The sequence below is a fragment of the Aspergillus costaricaensis genome, assembly GCF_003184835.1.
Source record: "Aspergillus costaricaensis CBS 115574 unplaced genomic scaffold BO79scaffold_7, whole genome shotgun sequence".
NCBI classification, from domain to species: domain Eukaryota; kingdom Fungi; phylum Ascomycota; class Eurotiomycetes; order Eurotiales; family Aspergillaceae; genus Aspergillus; species Aspergillus costaricensis.
Window position 1 is genome coordinate 145,076 of NW_020291807.1, and position 15,858 is coordinate 160,933.

The 15,858-nt window shown below is 52.9% G+C and overlaps 6 protein-coding genes across 6 annotated transcripts; 3 read left to right on the plus strand and 3 right to left on the minus strand.

The window, feature by feature from the left end:
- Positions 1–135: 135 nt before the first annotated feature.
- Positions 136–1,399, minus strand: BO79DRAFT_207768 (DUF846 domain-containing protein). Its single transcript, XM_025682243.1, has 3 exons — positions 1,011–1,399; positions 602–888; positions 136–533 (listed from the first exon to the last, which is right to left on the minus strand). Exons 1-3 carry the CDS (start codon positions 1,151–1,153, stop codon positions 385–387), a joined length of 579 nt encoding a protein of 192 aa, XP_025542239.1. The 5' UTR covers positions 1,154–1,399; the 3' UTR covers positions 136–384.
- A 211-nt stretch (positions 1,400–1,610) lies between these two features.
- BO79DRAFT_168478 (HpcH/HpaI aldolase/citrate lyase family protein) lies at positions 1,611–2,965 on the plus strand. Its single transcript, XM_025679425.1, has 3 exons — positions 1,611–1,766; positions 1,894–2,114; positions 2,173–2,965. Exons 1-3 carry the CDS (start codon positions 1,727–1,729, stop codon positions 2,884–2,886), a joined length of 975 nt encoding a protein of 324 aa, XP_025542240.1. The 5' UTR covers positions 1,611–1,726; the 3' UTR covers positions 2,887–2,965.
- Positions 2,966–3,052: 87 nt separating this feature from the next.
- On the minus strand, positions 3,053–5,688 carry BO79DRAFT_75029 (CCCH zinc finger and SMR domain protein). The gene is made up of 3 exons (XM_025689692.1): positions 4,637–5,688; positions 3,831–4,562; positions 3,053–3,777 (listed from the first exon to the last, which is right to left on the minus strand). The coding sequence occupies exons 1-3, from the start codon at positions 5,566–5,568 to the stop codon at positions 3,219–3,221; spliced, it is 2,223 nt and encodes a 740-aa protein (XP_025542241.1). The 5' UTR covers positions 5,569–5,688; the 3' UTR covers positions 3,053–3,218.
- A 1,441-nt stretch (positions 5,689–7,129) lies between these two features.
- On the plus strand, positions 7,130–8,859 carry BO79DRAFT_75053 (TVP38/TMEM64 family protein). Its single transcript, XM_025689693.1, has 3 exons — positions 7,130–7,837; positions 7,889–8,308; positions 8,371–8,859. Exons 1-3 carry the CDS (start codon positions 7,368–7,370, stop codon positions 8,726–8,728), a joined length of 1,248 nt encoding a protein of 415 aa, XP_025542242.1. The 5' UTR covers positions 7,130–7,367; the 3' UTR covers positions 8,729–8,859.
- Positions 8,860–10,083: 1,224 nt separating this feature from the next.
- Positions 10,084–13,615, plus strand: aof2 (putative lysine-specific histone demethylase Aof2; the record flags this gene model as incomplete). The annotated part of the gene is made up of 1 exon (XM_025680721.1): positions 10,084–13,615. One exon carries the CDS (start codon positions 10,084–10,086, stop codon positions 13,510–13,512), a length of 3,429 nt encoding a protein of 1,142 aa, XP_025542243.1. The 3' UTR covers positions 13,513–13,615.
- Positions 13,616–13,671: 56 nt separating this feature from the next.
- trr1 (thioredoxin-disulfide reductase TRR1) lies at positions 13,672–15,749 on the minus strand. The gene is made up of 3 exons (XM_025679426.1): positions 15,289–15,749; positions 14,308–15,207; positions 13,672–14,246 (listed from the first exon to the last, which is right to left on the minus strand). Exons 1-3 carry the CDS (start codon positions 15,308–15,310, stop codon positions 14,065–14,067), a joined length of 1,104 nt encoding a protein of 367 aa, XP_025542244.1. The 5' UTR covers positions 15,311–15,749; the 3' UTR covers positions 13,672–14,064.
- Between the last annotated feature and the right edge of the window lie 109 nt (positions 15,750–15,858).

Below are 15,858 nucleotides of genomic sequence, written 5' to 3' on the forward strand. Positions count from 1 at the left end.
CTAAGTCTTTCAGTGGAATTCGGTAGACAAAGCTGACCTTATTGTTCTGCGACTGATAGTTCCATTGGAGGTTGGACTATACATCCCCCAGTGTACGGCGATAAGTAGACTCTACATCTGATCAGATGTCTTTTTAGAGACTACCTTGAACATACCAGCAGTAACAAATGATACAATACAATGAAATCTAACCCATAACGCTAGTAGAGTATAACCGACAAAACAAAAGCTCCTCTCCCCTAGGCCAACCTACTCCTTCTTCCCCGGACAAACCCACTACACTCATCAATCCCACTCAAAAGAACAAATCAAAGACAAAACAGACCGCCCGAGGTCCACATCCCGTATGAACCCCAGCATAATCCTATTTCAAAGACATACACCCTACTTGAAAAGCCTGCCCAGCAGACCTCCCGCAAGGTTACTCATAACCCCACCCGAAAGCGCACTATTCGCGAACGTCGAAGCCTGACTGAAGCGATCGCACCGGGAGAACGCAACAGTGTTGGTGATAGTCAGAGCGAGAGCAATGGCTGTGCCCAGTTAGTATTCCACACTCCTTATACACCTGCTGAAAGGGGGAGTGGAAGGATAAACTCACCAACAAGACTCAACCAAATCACACTGCTCAGACGGATAATGGCCAGAATGGCAAGACCGATCCACAGCGCAGGCGTCACGTACAGACTCAGCCAGAAGAAGCGCTTGTCCGTGGCAGTGATAGTGCGGGTAGTGGGATCGGAGGACTCGAAGACCCAAGTGGAGTCGCCGGAGGAAGTGTTGACTTCGTTCCACCAGCGGAGACCGACCAGGCGACGACCGGCAATGTTTTTGAGGTAGTAGAAGTCGGCGGAGAGGATGAGGAGGGTGATGATGAAGACGAGGACACTGGTTGCGGCGGTTAGCTGGGTTGGTTGCTTGGGTCTAGACGGTGTAGGTTTGGGAGGTTCCGGAATTGGAGAACGAGGGAGCTATGATCACAGAATTGAGAGTGAAGGGGGTTTACGCACAAGTTCTTGATGAAGAGCACGCCGAAGAGGTACATCAGTAGGGCGCTGATGCGAAAGCCCAGGAAGAACAGGAGGGTAATCGGGTGAGCACTGAGGCGCCAGTTCAGTTCGCCCTGCTGCGGCTGGAGCGGTTGCTGTTCCATGATGACGGAGAGCGTGCAGTATCAAGACAAAGCAGTTACTTCTGATAACAGTCCAATGCACATGAGATAGACGGCAGTCAAGCAGCCTCCTGACGAGTCCAGATCATGCGAGGCGGGATTGCGTTGATGCTGCGTGTCTCCAGCCAGGGGGCGGTGGGGCACGGCAGAATGTGGAGCGGCAGACGGTTACTTGACACTCTTTTCATCTTATTTCTCCGACTCCCCTCTGTTTCATGCGCGATCGGCACACGGGCTCATTCATATTGCCCGGGTTGAGCGTTTGCTAAGGATGTAAAGTCAATATTCATCACAAGGGAATGGTGTAAACGCCAATGGAACAAACTAAAATACGCGCGAGTCGCGACACCTGCCGGATGAGGTCATCGGCCGGTTCCTGACTGGAGAAGCCTTTATGCGCAAACCGAGGATCTCTTAAAGTTGCGGGTCAATCCGCAACCGCTGCAGCTTCATCCGATACTATCTCCATTTCCTCAATCCACCGGAGACATTGCAGTTCAGTGCGATAGCCACTCACTATCATATTCCCAACTGAGCACTCTCCTCCCATCCACAATGGCAGCTAGAAACACCCTCCGTCGCGCCCTTCTCTACAGTACGTCTCTTCTCCCCCCATCTCTTCCCAACCCGCAGCTCTCCCCGCATTTCCACACCCATCCCACTCCCCAACCTGCCTCTCCGGCTATACCAATTGACCCCCTAACTAACCCATCCAATCTCAGTCCCGGGCTCCTCCCAACGCTTCATCGACAAATCCCGCACTCTAACCGCCGACTGTGTGGCCTACGATCTCGAAGACAGCGTAACTCCGCACAAGAAAGCGGAAGCTCGGTCCCTGGTGCGGAGAGCGCTCGACGAGCCCGCACCGCAGGGAATCCGCGAACGAGCCGTGCGAATCAACTCCGTAGACAGCGGTCTCGCCCTAGGCGATCTCACCGAAGTGGTACGCATCATCCTTTCCCAAATCTCCCCTTTCAATCCAATATACTAAAACTAAATAGCTGAAATCCCCCAACCTCACCACAATCGTCATCCCCAAAGTCAACACCCCCTCGGATCTCACCTTCGTGAACGACGTCATCACACACACTCTCTCCCAACAGCAACAAACACAAGACCCCTCAAACCCCCGAACCCCCATTTCCCTCCTCGCTCTAGTCGAATCCGCCAAATCCCTCACAAACCTCACCCAAATCTGCGCTTCCACGCCCCTCCTGCAAGGCCTCATCTTCGCAGCTGAAGACTTCGCCCTCGACCTCAGCATCACTCGCACCCCATCATTGACCGAATTCCTCTTCGCAAGGTCGATGATTGCTACTGCTGCTCGCGCTGCGAACCTCCCCTCGACTATTGATTTGGTCTGCACGGCGTATAAATCTACCAAGGGGGACGGGTCTCCGCCTGCTGTGTTGGAGGAGGAATGTCGTGATGGGAGACGGCTGGGGTTCAATGGGAAGCAGTGTATTCATCCGTCGCAGGTCGAGACGGCGCAGGCGATCTTTGGACCGGATCCGGAGGAAGTTAAGTGGGCTGTGAGGGTGTGTGTGGCGGATGAGAAGGCTGCGAGGGCCGGACGGGGTGCGTGGACGCTGGATGGGAAGATGATTGATGTGCCGGTAGCGGAGAAGGCTAGGGCGGTGGTTAGGAAGGCTGAGGCGTGTGGATTTGATGTTGGACGTTTGAGGGAGGAGTGGGGGCACCAGGAGCCGGAGTGATGAAGATGATTACAGATGATGTGCGTGTCTTTGGGTGAGTGGAGTTATATACAAGTAGTCAAGCCGGTTGACAAATTAGGAATAGTGACTATATATGATGGTACTTGTTCGTGAGGGGAAGGTAGAACCGAAATGAGATCAAGAAAATGTTTGAGTAGATAGTCTAATGATCACCTCTTACACTCCGGCGCATTGGCTTCCCTACAAGGATTCATATCAACCCTAGTATTCTCCAAAGCGTGTACGAGGTTGAGCTGGAGTGCGACGTTGACTTTGAGGATCAGGAACCAAGAAAGGGTTTCCTTGAGGGTTTGAGGAAATTTTGCTGTGTATTATTGCTTTGACTCCAGGTCTTCGCGCTTCAACAGCTGGATCTTGCCCATGGTCAGGACAGGCTGGTCCGCGTCCGCCTTGCCGTTGGCATCGTCTTCCAAACTCTTGGCTAATGATTTATCGTAGCTGGTGGGGTCAATCCCCAGGATGCCTCCAACATATCCACCCCGCTCGCCGGGGACACTGAACTCGCGGAACAGGTACTTCCATTCATTCAGCCATGCTTTGACGGCCTTGCCGATCTTGTCCTTGCCGTTCTTTGAATGATGGCCCGTGCCCGTGATGGCGTAGACTACTCGCCGGCCTTCGCGGGCATGTTTGAGAAGGATCTTCTCCAGGTATTCAATGGCCTCCTCGGGGTGCAAGCCATGCAAATCAACATAGAGTTCCTCCGCTGCATCATCCAGACCAGCGTCTAAGAGATGTTTGTTACGTTCTTCGTACAGTTGTCGTGCTGCTTCCCGGTGACACTTGCGCATGGCTTCGTTTTCAGCCTGTCCCCGCAGAGACAGAGCTTTTGCGGCTCTTGCATCATTGCGGTTCCACGCTTGAGCAGCACTATCCGGACAATCAGCTCCAAGTCTTCTGACTTTGAAAGAGTATCAACTTACCTCTGAAGAAATTTGTTCCGTACAGTACCATGGCGGATAGCCTCCGTCCGGTATTTGATATATTGTTGGTTCGCTCGGGAACCAGTTTCCAACCAGGGAATATTCTGCGGCGGTGGGATTGCCTGAGCGGCTGCGCTATGCTCACGGCCTTTAGCCCCATCCCGATTGTTTTTAGACGAAGTCTTCCCCTTCCCTGGTGCCGGAGATGGGGACATGCGAACCACGTCCGCTAAAGATGTAGGCATGTTTTCTCTGCTTGAATTATTGTCGCGATTTCCGCGCTTCCCATGATGCTTCTTGCCGGTGTTTTTGGCACTGACAGCAGCAAGGGTGGGGAATGCGTCTGGATCATCGACCGATGGGGCAGCCGGGTTCAGCTCACGATGCTGATGCCGACTCCCTGGTCGGGAATGGGGGCGGCTCAGGTTGGTCATGCTTCCATTCCGCTTGCCAACAGCAAACTGCATGGCCTGAGGCACGTATTTGCTGCCAGGGAACGCGGACAAATGGCCAGGATACTTGCCAAGATACTGGCCAGCCCATTGGTCTCCCATCCCGGCAGTAGACTGCAGAGGAGGAAAGGCATCTGAGGTACTTTCCATGTGAAATGACGTGACAGGCGATCCTGTGCCGGGGGTACCGTCTGTCACACTGAGATTTGCAACGAGAGCTGAAGGGTCATGCGAAAATGGACAGCCGTCACCTGCCAAGCAGTTCCCCATAACCCAATACCTATACGAACGCGCTGCTATTAGGGTCCTATTTTTGCAAAAACAATACATTGAGAGGCTCAGGGGTATACTCACTTGCAAAGGTGGTTGGTTAGATCATGACTGAAACGGCAATCGGCACGGAGACATTGGCCGGTAGACAGCCAGTACTTGCAGACCACTGGACTGCGACTGTTGCTAGGAGGTGTAGCGATCTTGGGTGGCTCCATAGACATGGACTTTCCGACCACAACGTGGCCATCCTCCGCGTGCTGCAAGATGGGGTCGCCGTCACCGGGTTGCGATAGTGACGCGATCGTCGCGCCCAAGTCGTAGCTGTTGGCTTCCAGAGCCGCCTCAATTTCATCGTTCGATCGCTTGTCTCCCAAAACAGTGCGTAAGATATCATGCGGGCTCATATCAGGCACAAACTCGGGTGCCGTGGCGCTCAGCCCTCCTGTGATGCTCGGGGTCCCAATGGACGAGGTGACGCTATTCGCGTCGTCGGCAACCAGCCAGTCCACATTGCTATCGCTTCCCAAGTCACCGTAGAAATCGGACACTTGGCTCTGATCGGAGAATTCGTATGCGTTTAGGTTTGGGGAGTGAGGGATGGGTTGCGCAAGAGCTAGTCGAGGCGATGGGCGCGGAGAAGTGAAAGGCGATACGGTGGAGGACAGGGGTGGCCGGGATAAGCCGCCTCGGGAGCTCTGGAGCCAGGAGGTACTTCCGGGGCTCGTGCCTAGGTTCGAGTGAGGAGATAATGGGGTCGCAGAACGCGCCATCTGCCAAGGGGCAGGAGATGAGCGGCGAATCACCGTATGACGGGGCGGCGGAGGGGAGGAGTCTGGTAAGGTGCGATTGCGATGGCGCCAGAGGATGTCGAGGACGGCATTTTCTAGAGACGGACCTGATAAGGAGGTCTTTTCGCGTACAAAATCCTCTATTTTCTCGACCTGCTCTTCTTCGTCCAGAGCTTGATCCTGGAGGATGCGAAGACAATCCTCGAGGAGGTCTTCTTGAATCATGCTGGATCGTCAGGGATGTTGTGAACGAAGGAAGGCAGAAGTAGGAGGGCGACGGAGGATACACGGTGTGTGCAGGAAGATGTGGGGTAATCGGCGTTTGGAGATTGGGAACAGTAATCAAATCAGATCAAGGAGACAACAGAAGACAGGTCAGATTCGATGATCCACGTCCATGATTTGTTCCCAGGACAGCTGGAATTCATGAAACGAATATTAAAGCTTGATGGAAAAAAGAGGGATGTTAGCAAGGTTGACAGGCGACAGGGGACAAGCTGGAAGTCCACGGGTGATTACATCGCATCAGCCGTCGTGCAATGATCGATGATGACGGGGAGGGGGGAGAAGAGAGTGGATCCGGGAAAACGAAGGAAGGAAGGGAGAGAGAAGATAAGAAGAGGAGACGGGATGGAGAGATGGAAAAAGGAAGTCCAAAGAGGGAGGACGCGCAAGACACACAGAAGAGAGAAGAAGGGGAGAGGGAGAGAGAGAGAGAATAGAAGGAGGAGGAGTGAGAGGGGTAAAGCCAGCAAGTAGAAAGAAAGAAGGGGAGAGAAGCAGGAAAGAGGGCAGCAAGCAAGAAAGTCGGAGAGAGCGGAGGGATTTGGTATTGATTGATTGATGGTTAATTTCCCCCCCTCAAACAATTACTACGCGGTGTCTCCCGATAAATTTCTCTCTTTCCAACCAACACACCTAAAGAGGTACTCTTGTTATTTTTATTAGTCGTTAATGTTTTTTTTCTTTATTATTGACAGGCCATCAATCAAAGCTGAAGCTTCCGGGACGCGATTTGACTCTCAACCAAAGAAACGGCAGTGCTGTCACCGTCCCAAGTTTCCCCCTTTTTTTGGGGAGGAAATCTAGACTGGCAGCCAATTCCTCACTAAGAATTGGGCCTTCCTGGTCGATCTGCCGGACTAAGCAGAAAGAAGACTTGCTGGTCAGGATCGAGATGGAGACGATGGAGTCGCCATAGTGTCTGATAGTAGATTAATTCGTGACTCCCCACAGTCAGGGACATCACCAATGCAGTTCTTCATTCATGTAACTACAACTCTACTAACTACTTACTAAGATGCAATCGATTGAGGGCAAACAGTAATACCACCCGTAATCTAAACCCCCCGTATCGAGGCGTATGAAACAGGCAAAGTGGAACAGTCAGCAGCGATCCTGACTAAGATCTTCCCCGATTTCCGCCTTCAGGCAGACACTAAACTCCACCTTCAAGAGAAATGCAGACGGACTGACTCTCACGAGGTAAGACTGGATGAGCTGATTGATATCGCGGTCATTCTATCGCATCCATCTCTCGATCTCTAATACCAAATGCCATTCTAATCCGATCTTATGTTCCACCTCCCACTGCCCACCACCCGAGATCATTCCTCTTTGCTGCAACTAGCAGAAGCTCATTGACCAATTACCGGACAGCTCCCATTTCATCATCGCCTAGCTAGACCGGACGTCGTGGACCCTTCCTCTTCTCACTCCCTGACTCTCTACTATCTCTCTCGCCATCCACTCATGCTTCGTCCTTACACGAGGGCTTAGCTACGCCCTCCTTGCTGTTAACTGCGCATCGCCAATTTGAACGACCATTGAACATCTACAGCGTTGCATTCAGACATTGCCGAAATCCCAAGTCGCGTACTGGTCTGCGCCCGTCGGCCCATTTCTCTGCACAGGCGTTCATCCGCCTCACCCAATATCGACATCGAGCCGAGCTTGACTCCGCATATTGAATATCAAGTTAGGATCATACGCTCGACCACGATTTCAAACTCCCCTTTGGAAAGATGCCTGCGGATTACTCATCCACCGCCCGGGCACTGTCCGTCTCGACCTCGTCCCCAGAACCTCTGTCTCCGTCGGAGGATGAGGCCTATCCGCCATGGAGCCGAAGGGCACCGGGGAGGCGGAATTCAGCCAGTATCTCCGGCGGACGACCCGCTACCCTCCGAGATCAGATCGTAGACCGAGCAACCAAGACATATCACCAGCTCCTGGAATCGTGGCGCAAGATGAACTTCTGGCAAAGGGTAGGGGCGGTGTCCGCGTTCTTATTGGCCAATCTCCTTGGAATAGGCTTTCTTGTCTTTACTGGGAAGGTCTTCATCTGGCTTCAACCCGTGGCGGCACAATGGGAGCATTCTCCTCTAGCCTACGGGGTTCTGTGGTTGTGTGTTTTCTTTGTCTCCTTTCCACCGTTGGTTGGATGGTCCACATTTGGAACTATGGCGGGCTACATCTTTGGGATCTGGAAAGGGTGAGTGAAGAGTTTGCATTGATGTGCAAGGAGGGCTAACACCGCTCATAGATGGCTTCTTTATGCTTCCGCTACTGTGCTTGGGTCGACTTGTTCTTTCATTGTGTCTCGGACAATTCTATCCAAATTCGTCCACCGGTTGATGGAACGCGACAAGAGATTCGCAGCGTTGTCGCTGACGCTGAAGTATGACGGCTTGAAATTGCTGTGCATGATCCGCCTCTGCCCGCTGCCCTACTCGGTATGCAATGGGGCGGTCTCAACCTTCCCCACAGTTCAACCGTTGACGTATGGGCTTGCCACGGCACTCATTTCGCCGAAGCTGCTGGTTCCAGCATTCATCGGTAATCGGTTGCGCGTCTTGTCGGAGAACAATGAAGAGATGAGCGCAGGCTCCAAGGCTGTCAATATTTGCAGCATTATTGTCTCTATTTGCATTGGTATCTTCACGGGGTTGTATATATATAGAAGGTAAGACTCAAGGTGCCTCCCTGCATTGACCCAAGCCTTTGAAACTAACGCACTTGGATAAGAACATTGGCCCGGGCCAAAGAGCTAGAAGCGAAAGAAAGGGAGGACATCCGACGCTCGCTGCAAACTGACCATGCTGCCCATCGCCCCCATGGCGCGTTTTCCGAGGATCCGGAAGTAAACAGCGCGGCCGCTCTTCTTGCGCGTGATGAAGAAGAACGCATCGGATTCGGCGACCTCGACGACGACCATGTCGACCTGGCGATTGACGATGAGAGTGGCAGTGAGACCTCCCCCCAGCGCACACAAGCCTCCCCTTATCGCGATGAATTTACCGACAACGATTCAGATATCTTCAAAGATGGTGATGGGGCCCATGAGGAGATGTATACCCTACATACACACGTGCGGAAACCCTAGGGCTCATGGTTGACCCGGAACAGTCAATAGCGAGGGCGTTGGTGGCTACGTGATAGATATCTGCGGTTACGAGTGATGACAGCACACTTTTCCGGATGGACATGACGGTTTATAAATTCCCTTTGGGGGTTTCGTACATATTATAATTAGGCGAGGGGCCCATAAGAAGCCCGGCTTCTGGCTATGCCTCGACTGTTGAACACCAAGTTGTGTTAGTACTTGTACAGAGTAGCTTTAGAATTTCTGCAGGTAGGTTGACTGATCAGTAAAGCAATCCTCGGGTACTACTGGAGACCTCGCTCTCTAGGCCACTGAGCGTGAGATTGGAGATTCGCACGGTGGTGACGAGTGCAACGTTCCAAGCAGTGGGAGGTCCACCTTGACGCTTGTGACGCGGGAGGATCCGGGAGCGCGAACAAAGCTGGGGGCAAACGGTCAGATCGCAAAGCAGCATCTCACCGAGATTCTCTTAGCGAGATCAGACAGACCTAAAGGAAGACTAGGAGGAGCAAGAAAAGGGGGAGATGGACGAGGAGTCTTCAGGCTGACGATGGCACACGAAGACGGCCAGCAGGAATGTAATGAAAGTATCGAAAGTATTGGCTGGCCGGACTGAAAATTACGCGGGGTTCCGGCCGAATTTCCCGCCGACTTTCCTTCCCTTTTCGACTCGACTCCGACAGCCTCAATGCAAGATCATCCGTCTACTTGGAACTGACTCCCTTCTGCCTCTGCACTGTGGCTCTTCCCCCCTTGATTCGTTGTCTCCATATCCACCCCTCGGGCGGCGGTGTTCTCTTCCTACCGGTAAGTCGGTCGCTACTACTCTCCGTTCCACTTAGATACCCCTGCGGTTAGTAGGGTTTGCGCCGGTGCCAGAAATAAGTCAACCAACGTGATGGATTCGCAGGCGAAGGACCTGATGTCCTGTTAGCCACTAACTCCACTCCGGCATGTATGTCAACTGGTCATTGCCTGTGTCAGTTTCATGCATACTTGTCTTGGACTTACCCCAGCATTCACCCGCAAATCATATATGATATCGAGTGGTCCGCTGACTTGATTTGAAAGATAAGATACATTTCACATCCCTGGTCCCGGCCTTTTCTTCACCCATCCAAGGGACTGATCGTGATGGAGCTCGCCATGGATGAATAGGCCAAGCATTAAAATTACACATCACCTCACGAGATGGGTGTCCATAGAGTCAATCAGTCAGTCGCCGTGTTTGCAGCGTAGTAGTTGGTTTCGTGAGCTCTCTGCTATCAGTTTCAGAAGCCTTACAAGCATATACCTACATTCTGAGAGAGTGTGGCACTTGTCGAAAACCCACTTCTGCTCGATTACCAGCAACTATGAAATCTGCCGCAGCTGTGGGGACTCGAGGTCCAGATGGCCATGCCTATGAATGCAATCATTTGGACCAATATCATGTGCCCACCAATTTTGATACCGCTGGCAGAATCTCTTTCCCTTTGCTGGCACCGCGCCAAGACTTCGCTGCAACGGGTCCCTCTCAATTTCCTGCAAAGCAGCCTGAGGGCATATATCCGAGGGGTCTTCCAAATGGAAATGGAATTATACCTTCTAACCCCACTCCTAATGGAGGCGTAAGGGGGAATTTCCCTGGAATCAATGGCGTTCTCCGGGGATTGCAGGATCGCGCTCAGGCAGCAGACCAAACACCACAGTCTTATATTCCGAGTACGAACCCAGCAACTTCCAATCATTTGGAGAAGACGCAGACCTTACCCCCCAAGACCACTCAGAAGACGTCAATATCTCCAGCTAGGACCATCAATATTATGTCTTCGTCAACATCATCGTCGACCTACAATAAAGGTGTCGACAATGGATCCATACAGGCGAGGTACCGGCCACGCTCCTCGATACCTCCCAGGATGCCCGCTGCAGTCTACGCTCAACAATGTGTGGCAGCGGCGTATGCGTCCCGACTAAATCCATACGCGCTTCACAAGAAGGAACAAGAACTCCTCCAAGATCACATGTGTCATCTCCATGTCACTGTCTACTTAAACATTCGAAACGGCATTCTGCGTTTGTGGACGCGTAATCCTATGCTGAGTGTTTCGAAGGAGGAAGCCATGGGTTGTGCAAAGGATTATCGCTGGATGAACCTTGCATCGTTTGCCTACGAGTTTCTCGTGCGCAATGGATACATCAATTTTGGCTGCATAGAGATACCAGTCTCTCCGGCAGCCTCAAAGAAGGGTCGGCGGCGGGATGGGCCTGTTATTGTTGTGATCGGGGCTGGAATGGCCGGTCTGGGGTGTGCACGCCACTTGGAAGGCCTCTTCAACCATTATCATGACCCGCTCACATCGCCCCGTGTGATAGTACTGGAAGGAAGACGCAGGATCGGGGGTCGTATCTACTCACATCCTTTGCGAAGCCTTCAGTCCTCTACCTTAGCTCCAGGATTAGTTCCCAAGGCTGAAATGGGCGCTCAGATTATTGTCGGCTTTGACCATGGAAATCCTTTGGATCAGATTATTCGGGGCCAGCTGGCTCTTCCCTACCATCTATTGCGCGACATATCTACAATCTACGATATAGATGGCTCAGCGGTGGATGAAGCGCGGGACGCAACAGACGAGATGCTCTACAATGATATACTGGACCGATCCGGGAATTATCGCCATAAATCCGTGATAGTGCCAACAGCAGAAGGTGACCGGGATCTTATCGATTCCGGACGTGATGTGTCCACTAGCGACGGCCTTACAATAAGACAATACGAAGAAGCCAGGGCTGCTGGGACCATCGGGCTTCTGTTTCCTGCCAAGCGCGTCCGGCGAGGTGTTGGCCACAAAACCGCCGACATTAAACCGACCGGGGCCTCATTGGCCGAATCTGACAACAGCGAGGAAAACCCAGCTCGCCTTGCCTGTCAAACGATGGGCTGGAGTTTAAACAATGGGGTTGCAGTGAACCAGACCATCAATTTGGACAATGTGGCTAAAGCCTCCCCGTTCCCAACATTAGGCGCCGTGATGGATGATGGTGTGCGACAGTACCAGCGCATGCTCCCATTGACCCCGAAAGACATGCGACTATTGAATTGGCATATGGCTAATTTGGAGTACGCAAATGCGGCGAACATTGGCAAGCTCAGTCTTTCCGGGTGGGATCAGGATATGGGCAACGAATTTGAGGGAGAGCACTCACAAGTGATTGGTGGATATCAGCAACTCCCGTACGGGCTCTTCTCGCTGCCTACAAAACTTGATGTCCGTACCAACAAAATTGTCAGCAAAATATCCTATGGCCATACAGAACTAGGCAAGCAGAAGACGGTGGTTCATTGCGAGGATGGTGAATCTCTCGTTGCGGATAAGGTTGTCTTTACGGGATCTCTTGGTGTCCTGAAACAACGCTCGATACAGTTCTCTCCTCCGCTCCCGGATTGGAAAGTTGGTGCGATTGACCGACTTGGCTTCGGGATTATGAACAAAGTGATCTTAGTCTTTGATCAGCCTTTCTGGGACACGGAGCGTGATATGTTTGGGCTTCTGCGTGAACCTAGCAACCGAAACAGTATGATGCAGGAGGACTATGCTGCAAATCGTGGCCGGTTCTACCTATTCTGGAACTGCATGAAGACCACTGGTCTCCCGGTCCTTATTGCTCTCATGGCTGGTGACGCCGCGCATCAAGCCGAGAATACAGCAGATTCGGTAATCATCGCCGAAGTGACCAGTCAGCTGCGTAATGTCTTCAAGCATGTGGCGGTTCCAGACCCCTTGGAGACCATCATAACTCGCTGGGGTACGGACAAGTTTACTAGAGGGAGCTACTCGTATGTAGCAGCGCAAGCACTTCCAGGCGATTATGACCTCATGGCCAAGCCAATCGGCAACCTGCATTTTGCCGGAGAAGCCACCTGCGGCACTCACCCTGCCACGGTCCATGGGGCATACCTATCCGGACTGCGGGCTGCATCTGAGGTTATTGAGTCCATTCTGGGCCCCATTGACGTGCCCAAACCGCTTGTTCCGGAGAAAGGCAAAGCTGTCGACCTTGGCATACCCGTAGCGACGACAGGTCAGAAGCGAAAAGAACCTCCCTCAACAAACAGCAAGAGACCATCGCTCGACCCCATTGATGCAACGGCGAACAATGCAACACCTGAGGCACTCCATCGGGAAGCGTATGACAAAGCCATGTGGGCCGCCATCTACGAGGAACTGGGGGCGCCACCCCCACGACCAGCACGCACGGCGCTTAACCCGTTCCTACTGTACCAGAAAGACTACTGGGGCAAGTGTCGCACGCAGTGTGACGAAGCCCGCCGAGCCGCAACCAACGATCCCAACGCCAAGGCCGCGCGCGACGAGATCCGTCAAGCGCTAGGCCTCATGTGGCGCCAGGCCAGCGAGGAGGTGAAACGACCCTACTTGGAGCAGATAGAGGTCAATCGACAGGCCAATGCCAAGATCTGGGATACCTGGCGTCGCGACAATGCGGAATGGGAGAAGAAGTCGTACGAGGTCAAGGATCGATGGTGTGCTGCGAATCCATTTGCAAACTGGGGACAGCCTGCGTCGTCGCAGGAACCAAGTACAACCATTGCTTCGGAATCTTCCCATCAGTCTGCGAGTGCTAACCAGACTGGCCCTTCGCTGATCTCGCATGATGCCAATGCTGCTGTTGCTAGTATTAACGGGGCTGCTGCTGCTGCCGGATCTGTTATGCTGCCTAGTCAGCCAGAGGCGCCCGCTACAGCGACTACAATTGGCACTTTGGGAGATAGTGCTCGATAAACCCTTTCATCCCTACTACCCTTCTGCAATCTCCTACCTACCCAACACAGTTTACACCCATCCAACTGCATCCTTTGTATGATTATGACTCTACTAAAGAAACAATGACCCTTTTAGACCAGAAACGAGAAAAAGATATGTGTAAAAGAAAAAATTACTCTATAACGTCTTTCTACTCTATTTTGTATTCACATTCACATTCATGAGATCAGATCGTCGACGAGGATGATGACCGATTGAATCATCGAAAACCCCCCATCTTTGAAAAAGAACAATCCCGTGTATCACAGAACAAATAAAACAACAGAATCGCTGGAGTGAGTCTAATATATAAAGCAGCCGTCACGGTAACAGGATAAATGAAAATGCAAACACACAGTAAAACAAGCCATGGCCCCACCTTGGCTAGAGCATAACAATGACAGATCCGTCTAGGTCGGTCTAAATGAAAACTCCAGGTCTAGATAGATAATAGAGAGGGGAATAAATATAATGGAAAAGAAGATTGGGAGGTATAGGGGATGGCGATGATGTGAGAGGGAAATGAATCGCTTAAAGCAGAGGGTTGGACTTGTACTCGGCGGCGGCGCCCTGACCGTCCTGCTTGACTTCACCGTTGACCTCCTGGGTGGCAGGCTTGACGGCGGCCTTCTCAGTGGAGGTGGCGGGCTCCTCGCCGGACTCGCGCTCGGCGATGTACTTCTCGGCCTCGAGAGCGGCAATGCAGCCGGATCCTGAGAGTTAAAGTTAGTGGGATGCAATAGACATATATGCGGGGATTGGGGTGAAGCTTACCGGCACTGGTGATGGCCTGGCGGTAGCGCTTGTCCTGGACGTCACCGCAAGCGAAGACACCCTCAACGCTGGTGTAGCTGGTACCGGGCTGGGTGACGATGTATCCGTCCTCGTCGAGCTTGATCTGGCCCTTGACCAGGGAGGTGGCGGGGTCGTGACCGACAGCGTAGAAGAGACCGTTGGCGTCAACAACCTCCTCCTCGCCGGAGACGACGTTCTTGACCTTGAGGTGGGTCATCAGACCGTTGGGCTTCTCCTCACCGAGCACCTGGGTGGCGACGGAGTTGAAGCGGACGGTAACCTTGGGGTGGGACAGAAGACGGTTGGCCATGGCCTTGCTGGCACGGAGCTTGTCCTTACGGACGAGGACAGTGACGCTGCTGCCGTACTTGGCCAGGAACATAGCCTCCTCGGCGGCGGAGTCACCACCACCGATGACGAAGAGGGGCTTGTTGCGGAAGATGGGCACGGCACCGTCGCAGACGGCGCAGGCACTGATACCGTTCTGCCAGTACTTCTCCTCACCGGGGAGGTTGAGGCGACGAGCGTTGGCGCCAGTGGCGATGATGACGGCGTCAGCAGTGTGAGCGGGCTCGTCGGTGGGACCGTCACTCCATTCCGTCCACAGCTTGAAGGGTCTCTGGGAGAAGTCGACCTTGGTGATGGTCTCGGTGATAACCTCCGTACCGAAGCGAACGGACTGCTTGCGCATGTTCTCCATCAGCTCTCCACCGCCAATGCCGTCCGGAAAACCGGGGAAGTTCTCGATGTCGGTAGTGGTGGTAAGCTGACCGCCAGCGGCGGTGCCGTTAGCCAGCATACCCTCATAGAGGACGGGCTTGAGTTCGGCGCGGGAGAGGTAGATGGCCGCAGTGTGGGCGGCGGGGCCGGAGCCGATGACTGTGTAACCCGGTTAGATTCTTACATCGTTCTTTCTTTTGGCTGCCATATATTTCCCAGGGAGAATGGTGATTCACTTACTAACGACGTTGGTGTGCACCATTCTGGAGGATGAAGTGGAATTGACGCGCAGGGGCGCCTTGAGGTTATTGGATAGGACGGAGGCCGAAGGCGAGGAGTTTTGTTGCAGGGACGACGCGGCGGCGGCAGTCAATCCAAGAGAGGAACGAAGGGTGGAGAAGGGGAAACGACGAAAAGCGGAGGAAAACAGATTGGCGGTATTGAAGGGGGGGGGGAAGCGATTAGCTTTTAAGTATGAGTAGAAGAGGAGGGGGAGGAAAGAGAGAGAAAGCGGAAGAGCGAAGAGGGGGGTTAAATGAATTATCTCTGGGCAGACAGAACAGAACGGAGAGGCGAAGAGGGGTGGGGAAAAGGGCTGGCCGGCACGGATTAGCTAAGGGGAAAGCGCAGAATTGCAAGGGAGTGGGGCAAGAGAAAAGAGAGAGAGAGAGGTGGGTGTTGGTGTGATTATTGAGACGCACCTTTGGAACTGATTGATAAGGTCGAAGGAACCAGAAAACAGACTCAACAAGTCAGGAAAGGGTGGATGAAAGACCAAAGAGAGGGCAAGAACAACTGGCTCACAAATCA

Excerpts from the sequence above, each read along its gene's own strand:
- BO79DRAFT_75029 (XM_025689692.1), bottom strand. The coding sequence starts at position 5,568 with ATGATTCAAGAAGACCTCCTCGAGGATTGTCTTCGCATCCTCCAGGAT. Across the intron at positions 4,563-4,636 it reads CTAACCAACCACCTTTGCAA|GTATTGGGTTATGGGGAACT; the intron begins GTGAGTATACCC and ends GCGTTCGTATAG. Across the intron at positions 3,778-3,830 it reads CGGAACAAATTTCTTCAGAG|TGCTGCTCAAGCGTGGAACC; the intron begins GTAAGTTGATAC and ends TTGTCCGGATAG.
- trr1 (XM_025679426.1), bottom strand. The coding sequence starts at position 15,310 with ATGGTGCACACCAACGTCGTTA. Across the intron at positions 15,208-15,288 it reads GGTGCACACCAACGTCGTTA|TCATCGGCTCCGGCCCCGCC; the intron begins GTAAGTGAATCA and ends CGGGTTACACAG. Across the intron at positions 14,247-14,307 it reads CCAGGCCATCACCAGTGCCG|GATCCGGCTGCATTGCCGCT; the intron begins GTAAGCTTCACC and ends TTTAACTCTCAG.
- BO79DRAFT_168478 (XM_025679425.1), top strand. The coding sequence starts at position 1,727 with ATGGCAGCTAGAAACACCCTCCGTCGCGCCCTTCTCTACA. Across the intron at positions 1,767-1,893 it reads CCGTCGCGCCCTTCTCTACA|TCCCGGGCTCCTCCCAACGC; the intron begins GTACGTCTCTTC and ends ATCCAATCTCAG. Across the intron at positions 2,115-2,172 it reads TAGGCGATCTCACCGAAGTG|CTGAAATCCCCCAACCTCAC; the intron begins GTACGCATCATC and ends AAAACTAAATAG.
- BO79DRAFT_75053 (XM_025689693.1), top strand. The coding sequence starts at position 7,368 with ATGCCTGCGGATTACTCATCCACCGCCCGGGCACTGTCCGTCTCGACC. Across the intron at positions 7,838-7,888 it reads ATCTTTGGGATCTGGAAAGG|ATGGCTTCTTTATGCTTCCG; the intron begins GTGAGTGAAGAG and ends CACCGCTCATAG. Across the intron at positions 8,309-8,370 it reads GGGTTGTATATATATAGAAG|AACATTGGCCCGGGCCAAAG; the intron begins GTAAGACTCAAG and ends CACTTGGATAAG.
- BO79DRAFT_207768 (XM_025682243.1), bottom strand. The coding sequence starts at position 1,153 with ATGGAACAGCAACCGCTCCAGCCGCAGCAGGGCGAACTGAACTGGCGC. Across the intron at positions 889-1,010 it reads GTGCTCTTCATCAAGAACTT|TGTCCTCGTCTTCATCATCA; the intron begins GTGCGTAAACCC and ends CGCCGCAACCAG. Across the intron at positions 534-601 it reads GATTTGGTTGAGTCTTGTTG|CCATTGCTCTCGCTCTGACT; the intron begins GTGAGTTTATCC and ends AACTGGGCACAG.